This window comes from Hermetia illucens, chromosome 5 (assembly GCF_905115235.1).
Source record: "Hermetia illucens chromosome 5, iHerIll2.2.curated.20191125, whole genome shotgun sequence".
NCBI lineage: Eukaryota > Metazoa > Arthropoda > Insecta > Diptera > Stratiomyidae > Hermetia > Hermetia illucens.
The window spans coordinates 41091556-41105687 of NC_051853.1; the positions used below are offsets into that span (position 1 = coordinate 41091556).

At 39.8% G+C, this 14132-nt stretch overlaps 1 protein-coding gene across 1 annotated transcript; it reads left to right on the plus strand.

The window, feature by feature from the left end:
• Window positions 1–1362: 1362 nt before the first annotated feature.
• On the plus strand, window positions 1363–14132 carry LOC119657219. Its single transcript, XM_038064031.1, has 4 exons — window positions 1363–1714; window positions 12772–13245; window positions 13398–13551; window positions 13648–14132. The coding sequence occupies exons 1-4, from the start codon at window positions 1594–1596 to the stop codon at window positions 13709–13711; spliced, it is 813 nt and encodes a 270-aa protein (XP_037919959.1). The 5' UTR covers window positions 1363–1593; the 3' UTR covers window positions 13712–14132.

Sequence of the window (14132 nt, forward strand, 5' to 3'; positions counted from 1 at the left end):
GGACCCCGTCGATGTTCAACTATGGATAAAATCGACGAAAAACCACAGGCAATGGTAGAAGAAAAAGAAGGTATAAAAACTGGTCCATTAGGACGAGAGACTACTACGAATGAACCGCTTTGGAGCCATAGTACAACAAAGCACTCCGATTTCATCTTCAAATCATGACGTTCTTCCACCGTTTTTACATCCATCGATTTATAGAACTTCTGTGCACATAAACACTGACTGAAACAATTGAAACTGATACTATCGGGAAAACTTACTTCTTATGGTTTTCTTCAAAATAAAATGTTATGAAAATCGGTTCACTCTCTGTCTGTCTGTCTGTCTGTCTATCTGTCACATACACTTTTCTAGAAAACGGTTATAGCAATTGACACAAAATTTGCTGGAAAGATGGAAACTGTGGATGCTTACGCATGCAGTGAGTTACATCATTCTACGCCGAATTTAAGTGTGGTCCCCGTATATGCAAAAGGGGGTGTAATTTTTTTTCAACTAATATTGTCATGTGGGGTATCAAACGAAGGGTCTTAGTACTTTCAGAATCCGGTCTTAGTTTTGACATTTATTACAAAGGTGGGGGACGCAGGGGGTTGAAAATGATCACATTTGTATTGTTAAGTGTATGTATTGTGGCGATATCCTAAGAAAAGTCTGCTTATTGTATTCAACTTCTTCAATCTTAAATATCGACTGACTCATTTGAAATTTGGTAAAAAGTAGCAACTACAGAAAGTTAGGAGTCCCTATCCTTATCTAAATCAACTTCCTTTTTATGCAGTTGGAGCGAATCTGGCCTAGCCCTTGTTTCTCCATTCTATACTATTCATTTTGGGTAGGAATAATCTATTCATTTTGATTAGAATTTGAAGCTCATAAAGTACCTGGGTTGCTTCTCAAACTTTCGGAAGATTCGCGCAAGTAAAAAGTGCAAACACACGTGGTAGCGCTCAATAAAAAAACGATGATCTTAGTGACATCGTATTTAAAATTTTCATACATTTCAATCGTAAATAGTGGAAAGTGAAAAAAATATTTTGTGGAAGTATTGTAACTGGTTAATATACGCGTCATTCAGTAATTCAAATTAAGATCACGTCTCACCGGTGGAGAATATCGACAGGTAAGTGGCAACTTGACACTGCACTGTTGTCAGCCCACATCTAGGTATCAAAGTTTAAAACAATAGGCAAGAAGTGGACAGACCAATTACAATAGTGTTATTCGAATGAAGATTACCACTTTGCCTCAGTAGCGCCGATTCTTTCTCTCCGCATTTTCAATTTCATTTTCCCCCAAATTACTTATGTGATACACATATGGTCCACATAGTGGTGGACATTACCTGTTGATGGCTGATTGTCATTGTCTAGTCTCCCGAATACCTGAGCTACTACCCACTATTACCGGCTATCAATTTCAAGTACGTAAGGTACAAACGCTTTGAGTACTTAATACTGGAGCTGGTTGAGATATTGAGTTAGTCGGAAATTGGTAACGGTAGAAATTGTTTAGTAAGTTTTTGCTTGGAAGTGAAAGGAATACGTAAAAGCAAAGGAACTTGAATATTTTTAACGAAAATTTAAAATGTGGCGGTTTACGTTAACGGTTTTGTGCATCGGTGCTGTGATCGATACAGTGAAAAGTGAGGCTGCAGTCAATCAGGATACTTACTTGAACGCTCTACAATCAACTAATACCCAAAGTGGTGTGTTTTGAGTATTTTTTTTCCGCAAATTAAAATTTGTTTTCAAGTTCTAAGTGTTTTGGAAATCTAACCCCCAACAATATGGGAATAGGGTGCTAATTGTTATTAACATATGTGTGTATGTAGAACTGGACCCTCATTAAATTAGGAATACCACTTACTCATGCCTTGAATATTCCAGTTTACTGGATATATTTCTAAGATTTTTGTATATAGTAGTCGATTTTTGCCTGGCTGAATGTCAAAGAGTGGCTCAAAGAAGTCCCAAGGATTTAGCAGCGCCAACCCATAGCATGAGCTAAATTGGATACTTTATTAATAACGATTGTGAATGCTATGTTTTGGTACATCAATCTGTATTGATTTTGTAAGCATATGTAGTTACCTCCTGGTGGTTTAACGAGAATATCAGTCATGTCGGCCTAATCCAATATTCTTCTTAAGACTCGGGTTGATTTTGTGACCACAATCAAATCTCTGTTGTGACAAGCCAGTTTATACTCAGTGCAGGCTCAGCATTCACAGTGGTGGATGCAAGACCTACCTAAAGCAAGTCAATGTGAATATAGCGTTTCCCGATGCCTCACTTAAGGGATCTCCTTGACCACTTGGTGTTGATTCGGTCAACTGGGTTGTCCCGCCTGTGATAGGAAGCAAATTAAAGCTCCAGAGCGATTACAAAATCAGTCCTACTACTATACTACGTTTGCCTTAAGTTCGCTTGCTCTGCTTATTTTAAAATGGGAGTGAATGGAGCTATGAAGAGATTAACTAGTCAATTAAATTTTCGATTAGCCTTAGAAAGGGATCCATCCTTGAGCATTTAATATTAATGCAAATATCAATGTGAATGGCAGCAAATAAACTACATATTTAGTTAGAAAAATAGTTTTACCTCAGTAATAATTACTACTTAATCATAGTAGAACATTTCTACATATATATATATATGTATATATCGACAATTCACTTCGTTTCTGGGGATAGGGATAGATTCCGAATGAGTGCTGGGCGGAATAATTCAGGAAACATATTACAATCTAAACACAATTATTGCCAAAAGGGACAATTTATACAGCTCAGCACTATATGTACCAAAATACCATTCAGAAAATTCCGTCGCTTGAAAACATAGATTGAATTTTCTAAGATCGTCGTCATTGGCCAAATTTTTATAAACGACGAGTCTAGTATTTTAGTGTAATTCCTTTGAATGCATGAAAGAAAAAGAACTCAATAAAACGTTTTACTCTCTATAGTAATACGCTTTGCTTTTTTTTCCTGCTTGCCATCCTTAGAAATTTGACTTCATGTTGAGGTTATCCACAATAACGTCTTGTTATGCTGTTATATTTTTTCGCGTTTAAACCATGGGCTTTGCCTGCGTTAACCATTTAAAACAGCTTCCTTTGTCGACTATACCAATTCTTGGAAAACCTCTATAACCCACTTCAAAGTGTTTGTTATAGTAGCTGGGTGGTCGACATATGCTATCAACTGACCTAATTTCACCTTTAATGTCCCATTTTGATCTACAATATGTCGAGAAGAAACTTACTCTAAAATTGCACCACTGGAGGCAACATACTTAACCGGGTTCGAAATGACCTTTTCCAGTAGCTAATATAGACGCAGTGATTAAGGTAGCCAAAAAGCAGATGTGATGAAACCCGATAAATGGACTCTGCACCAGCCCTTAAGCAATTTCAATCTGTGAGGCCAAAGCAAAATCCTGTTGAAGAGGTTGAATTTGCATATCACTAAGTAGCTGCAGCTGCATATGGGTATGCCTTAATCGACGAAATCGCGTGAAGTCTTGCCATCCTAGATTATAGCCGACTGCAAATTTAGGCAATGTTCATCTAAGGTCGAACAGCCGAGAATCTTCGCGAAATTCTGTACTCTATCCAGCTTCTGGCCTATGCAAGAACTATCCCATCTTCTCCCAGTTTCGAATTATGAGACAGCAACGCAGTTTATGCCACTTTAATTACAACTCATCCCTGTCTATTCGGTGCAAGACTAGAGATTGATTTTGGTCTCATGGGTAATTTTTCGCATTGATATCCCCCTTAATCCGCGTCCGGATGAGCTTATGATTGTTAGGGAACGCTATGCTTTTTACCGCTTCGAGGTCGGTGACTATCAATTAAGCTGCTTTTTTCATCACCACATATAGATGTGCCAAATTAAAGGGTATGAGGATTGAACCTATTGTTCTATGTTCCCAGCAACAGTTTGTATCGAGCGGTGTAGTCAATGGTATCATAAGCCCGAAGGAAATCTACCAAAGATAGACCCTAATCTTATCTTCTTTTTTTCAGCCTTTGTCCCCTTCACAAGCGGAGTCGGCTCGTTGTGATCGGTTTCGCCATAATTTTTGTAAGGGCAGGGATACATTTGTGCTCGAATTTACTTCCCGCTTCATACTTTAATCTCCATACTTGCGAAAGAGCATAAAGGGCTGTAGATCTTTATCACTCACTATGATCATCACTTTCGAAACTGGCTTCATTTTCGAATCCAGACATCAAACTACATCTCATTCCGACATCTACTTAAATAAAGTAACTAAATATTTCGGAAAATTAACTTATGTTTATCCTAACACTACTACAACTTAATGGAAATTTTATTATTAGCATCAACGTCATAACTAGTCAAGGTTTTTATTTTATACAGCGTTCTCTTAAAAACAAAACCTTATTAAGATCGGTTTATTGCCTGTCAGTCTCCGTCTGCCAGTTTTTCTGACTTTTTTTATTTATTTATTTTTTTTTTGAAAAAGTGGAAATCTTCAAAAGACATTGGCCCGGATACGCCAAGGTATGGGATTTTTACCCACTAAACCCCCGAATCCGCCCGTGCTCCGTGGAACCACCATCAGGTATAACATCACGCGGCGAAGTCAGCTTACTCTACCTTTGTCAATTTTCTTCTCTACGCGGCGTACGAAACCGCGCTTTTCTCGTCTTCTCTGGGTTCCCCAGTTTGTTCTGGATAGATGCGATCATAGAACTCACCGCATCCCAATCCTCCTCACCTGCTTACATTCTCCGCACCAGATGTTCCTTCGGAACTCTATCGTAGTTTAGACACCCAGGTGAGGCATCCAGTTTAATCCTCTACATTTACGGACGATATCCTCCATGTGTCATGAGAAACTGGGTAAGATTATAATTAATCTCACCGTGCTATCTCTCCAACCACCCCTTCCTACAGGGATGTGCACGTGTGTTCACCGACCCTTCCCCGAGCGTTCGAAACGCCATTGCCATCTATTTAGAGATCTCTACCTTTCGGCGTTCTTTGTCTGCGACAAAGAAGAAATAGGCTTCGGGTTGTATATGTTCGTCATCTCATCTACCAAGATGTCAATGCGCATCACTTCCGAGGTGACGAACGCACCATCATCTGAGGCAGTCCTAAAGGCAAAATACACTCTGTCCTCCTTTAGACTGCTCTCAGTTTATGAGCGTTAGCTACGATCTCTAATGTCTTTCCTCAAATTGGGGCTGCATAAAGCAAGATTGAGCTTAATTCCCTGGCTATAAGCAACCCAGAAATATGCCCTGGCCCTCTCATGTTGAGAATCGTCTTTACTTGCAGCGGATGCTTTATCGCTAACATACTGCACGTGTTGCTTATAGCTGATTTCCCATCTATCATATTTCCCAAGTATTTGATGGCCGGCTTGGAATTGATGATATAATCCGCAATTTGAATACAGACATAATTTCTTTTACGGCTCTTGATAATGAGGGCCGCTTCCAGCTTTTCATCTGCAAGAGACAGAGCAGAATTTTGTAGCCAAACTTTAACAGCATTGATTGCTTTGCATGAGTATAACTCAGCATCTTCGAGATCCTTTGCGATCACAGCCAGTACTATGTCGTCGACATAACTCACCATCACCATTAAGCACATCGTTTTACATAATTTTTCACAGCAGTGGCCCAGTACGAAGTCCTGTGGGATACCCGCGGAGGCAAAGTACTCCTAGGTCCGTAATCGGTATCATACCAGAGCCTCTGTTTTTGTAAATAGCTATCGACAATAGCAGCTAGGTAAGCGGGAATGTCAATCTTTGCCTGGAATTTCCGTACAAGGTTTCAATTGGCAGAATTGAACGCATTTCTCACGTCAAGGGTCACCACCACGCAATATTGGTTGGTACTGGCCTTTCCATAAATTGCATCTTTGGCCAATTTGATGGTATCAATGGTTGATGGAACCCATACTGTCGATCTGAAATGCCGTCTTGGATTTCGATAACCCGTAGCAATCTATTGTATATACCCGCTCTAGCATTTTCCCCTCAGTGTCCAGAAGACATGTGGGTCTGCAGGAGGATGGTTCAGTTGGAGATGTATTAGTCTTAGGTAGCAGTATCTCCATGCTAAAGAAAATTTCCCCTCACTTTGAATAACACAGCGAACATGTCCGGTCAGGATTTCACGGCAAGCTTGGGGGTCTTATTCAATACTTCACCTATCCGCGGGGTATTACTCTCGCCTATTCTGCCGCAAATCTCCGATAGCTTCTCTCTAGTGAATGTTGGAATTGCCGTCATATTCAGAGATCACTGGAAGTTGTCGGTGCCCCTCTCTTACTGGGGAGATTACCCTTTGATGATTTTCAACAAGAGCGTAGAGCACGTGATCTGCGCAGGTGAACAGCCCTTGAACCGTTTCCCGGTTTTGGGCATGATGGTTTTCTGCCTTGTGGTTCCTTCCATAGTTAAAGAGGATTGCCTGGTGATCAATGTGGGTGTATGCTCCGTTGACATACGAAGATATACCGCGTACCAGTGCAGGGTTGACGAAGGTCAGGTCTACCATTGAGGCAGACCCTCCCTTTCAAAAAGTGTTTACATCACCCTCGTTGACCAGGACTAGATCCAATTCCTCAAAAGCCTCTAATAGACTGCGCCTCCTCGCATTAGTTCCTTCGCTACTGCACTCAGGTGCCCAAGCATTGAAGTCACCTTTGGACTTCGTCCTATTGCGTCGAGAACAAAATTGTCAAGCATTTCCTCGAATTGAGACAGTGTCAGCCTTGGTTGCGCGTAGCAGCTGTAAACAAATACACACTACAAAGCCACTGGTTGCCTGATTCATAGTACATTGTATGGCTTGTCGACTGCACGCCCATATTGCCGCTCCTCCAGTCAAATTTATAGCTTATACGCCACAGTGACGGTTTCTATATGGTTCACTTAAAATGGCAATTTCCATCTGCGATCCATTAGTGGTTTGTTCAAGCAAATCCTGAGCGACCCTGTAATGATTGAGATTTATTTTAACAAACCTAATTTTCTCATTGCAGTTAACACCTTCCTGAATTCTTCACATTTAGCAATTCTCTCCCTCCTTATTGCACTCCCTGGCAATATGGCCTTTCCTCCAACACATTCTGCATTCATCGAATTGCTGAATTGCGCTAGTACATGCCTTCGCGTGGTGTCCAAGGGTGAAATATTTAAAACACCTTTTAAGTGAGATTTGTTCTTTCAAAGGGCGGACAACCCATCCAATCCGAACTTCTCTGGCCGCCAACAACTTCTGCGCTGCCTCCACTAGTAATCGTATTATGGACGTTTTAAAAACTGCCGTAATCTCTTCACAAATTGACAATAAACTCCTCCGCAAGTTCTTCTAATTTAAATTGATCCTTCAAGACAGTGCGAATTTCTCCTTTCAATGTCACTTCCTCGAGAGCTTTGCACTATAAGTAGATCTTATGTTTTTGGACATGTACAGAAGCATTCTCCCCTATTCTGTCCGTATGCCCGTCTGTCTGTCTGCCTGTCTGTCACACCCATGCGAAATTCGGTGGAAAGGTGGGAACTGTGAATCCCCTGATATGCAGCGAGTAACATTGTTCTGCTTTGAGTTTCCCCATCATGCAAAAGGGGGTTTAAATTTTTTTCCCCGAATATAGCCATGCGGAGTGAATGATAGACCTCGATTAGTACTATTCGAAGCAGATACTAGTTTTTACATTAATTGTAAAAGGGAGGAGTGCTAGCTATATCAAAAGTGGGACCATCATGTAGCCGCATAAAAAATCAACAGAAGGTTTGCTGAGTGTAGCGAAACTGCAAAAGAACCTCATGAGTGGTTTGCGATAGATTAAGCCTGACTATTTGCTCTTGTCATCCCGTATGCTCACACTTAATGTATGTACAAGTTACTTCAACGCGTTTTGTTTTTCCTGGCATTTGCTAACACCCCAAAAGGATCTAACTTATATGGTAACAGTGCAATGGTTAAGGGGGTAGAGCGTCAGCCTCTCAATCTCACTATTCAGATTTCGAATCCCAGTCATCATGAGTGTCTGTGTTAAGTGTGATGGTAGTTAAATTGAAGCTCAGTCTGATTATGGGGATGCCTTATACTCCACTAAGTAGTGAACAGGAAACACTACTACTCTTAGAAGGTAACTTGTACTTCCCTGGATTTTCTTCAAACAACTTGATTGTGGAAGGTTTGCTTGGAAAGGCTCTATGGGCCTTGTGTCCAGCCTTCTTACATCCATACATTTGTATACAGAGCGTTTTCGGAAAAGGGTAGAGACTCGTCAAACATAAAAAACCGATTCGGTTCAGTTCAATGATACAAGATGCTGGAACTTGTTGTGTTAAAAAAAAATATATTAACAGCTGAGCTCGAGCATTTTATAAGTTTCCGAAACACAAGTGAAATTTCTCGGCACTTAAAGAAGCTCCTGATGGCGTTTATATGTTTGAATACTTGCCAGACGGTTTTTGTTACAATGATAATCCAAATGCCTCCTCGCAACTTTTAGCGTATTTATTCGTGTCATTTTCTATGGTAGTTATTTTCACCTGCGAGGCACTCCAAAACTTGGAATCATTCCAACTTATATTGAGTGTGGCGACTCTTCATTAACATGCTCAATTATTTCGTGGTACACACGTTCTGCACTCTCATGTAACTGAATCGGAATTGATTGGGTCCTTCTATTTGGACTCTTATCGGACAAATTCCTTACAACTTAAATTATCATACGCATCACCTTAACTGAGCACTTTAGGTTCACTGTTATGATGATGGATTACGGGATTCAATGCATGACTTGCATTTACTTAATAACCTCTCTCTCACATAGAAGTTAACAACCGACGTATGTGCAGTCGAATAGTGCATTAACCAAGAGTGATTTTATAATTTATAATTTAACCTTAGTCATTCTGTATCTAATAGCTTTTGGATACACTTCATTTGTAGCGTAGAACGTCCTGAAGAATTGTAGAGCTTCTCAGCAAGAACTTTGAATTTAGATGAAAATTATTAACATTATTATTGTATGAGATAGAGTAAGGTTTGGCAAACATAAATTAATAGATTATATCGGACAGATGCCTACGCCTACAGATGTCGATTCTTTCATTAAAATTTCAACACATTGTTTCTGGTTGATACTCACTTATAAGGGAACGCTTGCTGCCTTGAGGCCTGTCCGTCGATGGTTGGCCTGGTTACTCAATCCTCACACGTACGGGTTTGCCTGATCTCCTTTCCAGCCAGCCTAATGGATGAATCGTTCTAATGGATCAACCAACTCGACTCTATCTACGTTCCGGTTGTCGGTTAACTGCGGACTATTCAGGCGTAATTGACAGGCCGGCCGGATGATGTATATGCAGGCTTAAGACAATATAATTTTTATAGGTAATCTCACCATTAGCAGGGACGTTTATTTTTATCCTCCTTCTCCGGGAAGTGCTCTTTTTTCGTTTCTCATTTAAGTGGGAAATGATAGGTTGCGTTAAAAGGATTTAGTAAATGTATTGAATGTGAAGGAAGAACGATAAGTCCAACATTAGTATCGTGCAGAAAGAAAACAGATATGCCCTGAAATATGAAATTAGATACTTTAGTTTTGTTTTTAATGAGGTTGGTTGTGTTTCATTATAATCACATTCTACAGTTATAAACCTATAATAGCGAAACATCATATCTGAACCCGGAGTAACGAGATGAAGAAGCGGAGGCTCAGCCAACGCTCTTTCTAAGGAAAATAAACATTCACTTTAATTTATGTTAAATTTAACGAAGTTCTGATAGTGTTTAGAGTTTAAAACAGATTATTAGTCATCTCTGCTAGCCGAAGTTGAAAAGAATTGAGGGTGAAGCGCAAATGTGTAGGCAGATGCATTGTATAGATACAAAAAGACAGGATCCCAAAAATATTGGCCAAACCATTTTCATTCGATATTAATGTTAAGTATTTCGTCGCTTTGAGAACCATATCGAGTCTTATTGAAACATCCAATCTGAACAGCTGCAGTTCCATTGGGCCCAGGGAAGTATTATGGCCTCAAAAATGTAGGGGGTACCATCCAGGATTGGATTTTGACGGTGGCCGAGGAAAGCCGCTACCAGATCCTATTTGTCTAATGATTGTTGACTTGTTTCACGGTGTACAGTTTCTCGTCAGTGAAATGGATACGTTCTCATCGCTGACCTGCGACCCAGCGTTTTCACCCAACTTTATGGCGCTTGTATGGTTTCAGGTTAAGAAAATGCCTTTTGCAATGAATGAGAACGTTCTTTCCTTCAGGACTTTTCGTTATTAAAATGGCGAATTAACATAGAGGTTTTAATTTAAAATAATGAAGGCGTAAAAAGCGAAGTTGGCTTTACGGCTTTGTTTTAGGGAACAGGCAACTCGTCAGACGCTGCCTCATCTAGAGGTGAACAACGTGAGCGAGACGGTACGTCGATATTAAACACTCCATTATATAATTCGCAGGACATGACATGACTACGGTATTAAGGGTAAATCCGCCAATAGTTTGAGCCAAACCTTGGCCAGAGCTGAAATATATTATCCGAGAATTGGAAGATCCTAAGTTCGCATTCTTTGATGTCGGACCAGCAAATTGCCTCTACCTTCGTACGATACCGCAAAGCCGTCTTCGGTTTTTTTTAAGCTTGGGTGCTAAGCCCAAACGAGGGGTCCAAAACATGAGGGAGTAAGTTGCTCCCCATTTGGTCCGGTCCGACATCAAGTCGATGCGGAGTTAGGATCCCTCAATTCACAAACAAAATAATTAAGATTAGCTTTTTGCTTTTCGCTAGCATTATTAACCTTGCAAATACTGATATTTCGGGAACAACAATGTTACAAGTCCGGATGAAGGGAACAAGCGGTTCCACCTGCGATTTCTACTAAACTTGGTAGCATCCTGCTTTATATTGTAACCTATATTACTGCATTTCATATTCTAGGCTGAACTTGAGGGAGGTTTTACAGTCAATTACTGAAAATTATAGTAATGTACTATTAAATAATAACGATAATAATCGTTGGCGCGACAATCCAATTGGATTAGGGCCTTGAAGCGTGTTAGAGCACTTAATTCAAGACCATAACAGTACACTACAGGATTACAGTACCCTATAGAAGGCAATGTGGCGAGCATTGTGCTCGCCCGAGATTATTACCATGATTTGGCTCAGATACTTACTCACAGCTGAGTCGGCTGGTATCCGCCGTCAAATCGCGATACAAATCCCATTGCCCCCAGTGATATTTAAACCGCGACCTTCCACACTACAGCCTTGTGCTCTAACCACTCTTCTATCCGGACACTATTCTTAAATTTATTTGAACAAATATCGGTATGGAAGGTATTTAGAAGCCTAGGCACTGTATAGTGTCAGATTCGTGTTTTTTTTCAAATTTTTCTGTTGGATAGGTTCTGAAAATGGGTTGATTAAAGAAATAATACCCCGCATGACTATATTTGGTGAAAAAAAATGTACACTCCCCTTTTGCATATATGAAGACTCCCCTTTAGTTCTACATACAAGGATGTAGCTCAACGTGGACGTTCATAGTTCCCATTTTCTCACCAAATTTGGTGTCAATGGGTACAACCGTTTCTGAGAAAAGTGTGACAGACGAATAGGAAGACATTAAACCGATTTTAATAAGATTGTGTTTTACACAAAACCTTAAAATGGAAAAGCACGAAATTTAAATGTAAGCCTCAGGACACAATGAGCCCATTATATGATCTCCTGTTGCATCTCTTCGAATAGCGCCGGTTATATGTTTTTACAAATCTAAAAACATCTAGACGAAGTGCAAATTGTTGGTTGAAGCGGGCCCTTTTCGGATGAAATGCAGGACCATGTTTTCGTCACATTGACTATAGCTAGCGAATTTAACCAATTTAATCTTCTAGTTGACAACTTAGAAAGCTCACTAGCATCGTCATGTCAGTCTTCTTCATGAGAAGCAGGCAAAAGATTTCTAATGCGCGAACATGCTCAAGCATATATTAGGATTGCGTTGGCTTGAGTATACCTTTATCTGCAGCAACGCGGAATCTTCTTCTGGTCTACACTATGACGAAGCGCGAACAATATTGATATGAAATGAGATTGATATGAAGAATTGAAACCACATAATTTAATTCTAGACTACTTTTGCTTTGAAAGTGAATTCAAGATCGTAGACTGCAACAAGTGCTGCAAACCGTAACGACTTGAAACTTCGCTACATAGATTCCCGTCAAAAAGATATTTTTTTCAGATGCGAGTCCATTGAGTACCACAGGTCTCTTCAGTGCTTCAAAAACGTTTACTACTTTGTCCCGATCATTCCTTCCCCTGCTATGATTTTAGATTCATTTTATTTTTTGTTATATGGCTCTTAAGCCATGAGAGCCATGAGAACTTATTCTCAAACAGTTAGTTTGAGAAAGCCACATTACTTCAAAATTTCTAAACGGAAGAAAATAATGAAAGGTTTATTTCTGCCGAAAATATGAGAGCATTCTAGCGAATTGCTTGTAATCTTCTTAATCGAGGGTTGTACCGCCTTTTGTGTCAGAAGGACAAACTGTTGTCGATAAACTTGAGATTTTGAAATTCCTTTCTTCACATGAACTCCTGCCGTTTCTACTTAACATATTTTTAAAAAGAATAATTTTATAGTGAAAGAAATAGAATTCTAAAAGAATTTTAAATACATATGTACTTCGAAAACGTAATAGTTCAACATTCTCTACATTCCAGCCATTGGTCGGGAAGACTATGACTACCAACAGGAATACCATCCAGACTTCAATTCAGGTTACGATTACCAACCAGCGCCACCACCAGGCCCACCAGTGAAGCCCCATTATGGACCACCGCCCCCGGTGTATGGTCCGCCATCACATTCGTATGGACCACCATCACCCTCCTATGGGCCACCAGCACCCTCCTATGGACCACCACCACCATCTTATGGCCCACCACCACCAATACACCATCCTCCAATTCCATACCATCATTCCGGTGGCGAATGGTTCTGGGATAAATTCAAGTTCAAGATTTCCTTATTCACTATTGGCAAAATCCTTTTGAAATTGATCATTTTCAAGAAAATCGTAAAGTTCATAGCTTTGATCTGTTTACTCCTATTCTTGCCAAAGTTGAAGAGTTTGAAGGATGCCTTTGAGGGAGGAAGCAGTGAATCGGTTGAGTTCAGGGGATTTTCAGAACAAGGTGAGTTATTGTGGCTTTAATTTCAGTTGTTTCGGTTTTTTTTTTTATTAAAAGAGCAATGAAAGCACTGGATAACAAGTCGCGAATTTCCCTTCCATGGGAAATGTCTTCCACTATCGTCACATACACATTTTCCATTCATTTATTTACAGAAAAGCTAAATGGTCGTATCAACGAAATTACCAATTTCGCACTGACCGCTTTCGAAACTTTCTCCAGGAAATACGAGGGATGTGAACGTGAGCAGATCTGGTGCCGATTCCAGAGAACTTTCGATAAAATCGATGCCAAATATCCATACGAAAAGTGAGTGCCAATAATTTCATACTTTCTTACTGCATTCCGACAATTAGCAACGCAATAACCCTGTTTCCATCATAATTATCTATTTTTCTCGAATAGAATCGTTAAGCTTTACTTGCCAGACGCCGACATGGCGGAGTCGAATGAAGTGCCAACTGATTAAAATTAGTACGCAGACCTTATTTGAGTAGGGCCTCAATCCGATAACGAACGTGGCTGGACGTGGAGGAATTCGAATTGAGTTGCACCCAACCATTTGCTTTAATCGAAAAGAAACACAAACGCAATACGGACATCCGATTAATATTCAGACTCCGATTTTCCAACGATCACCATTCAATTAAACCGTGCGAGAGTTATTTTTTTTTGTTCTTTTCTTTTCGAATGATCCATTCTTCGGAGACCGTGTTATGTTGAATTTCTTTTCATTAAGTACGCACTTAACGTGTTTGTTTTATTTAAGTACATACAATTGTATGTTAGTTGTTGATTACTTTTAATTTGTGTATATTTAATATTTATTTATTTATTTATCGTTTATTTATTGCAACCGACTGTCCCAAAAATATATTGATTTAATTGAA

Bases quoted from the DNA above. Each gene is read 5' to 3' on its own strand.
- LOC119657219 (XM_038064031.1), top strand. From the start codon at position 1,594: ATGTGGCGGTTTACGTTAACGGTTTTGTGCATCGGTGCTGTGATCGAT. The intron at 1,715-12,771 runs GTGTGTTTTGAG...TCTACATTCCAG, and splicing joins ATCAACTAATACCCAAAGTG to CCATTGGTCGGGAAGACTAT. The intron at 13,552-13,647 runs GTGAGTGCCAAT...TTTCTCGAATAG, and splicing joins GCCAAATATCCATACGAAAA to AATCGTTAAGCTTTACTTGC.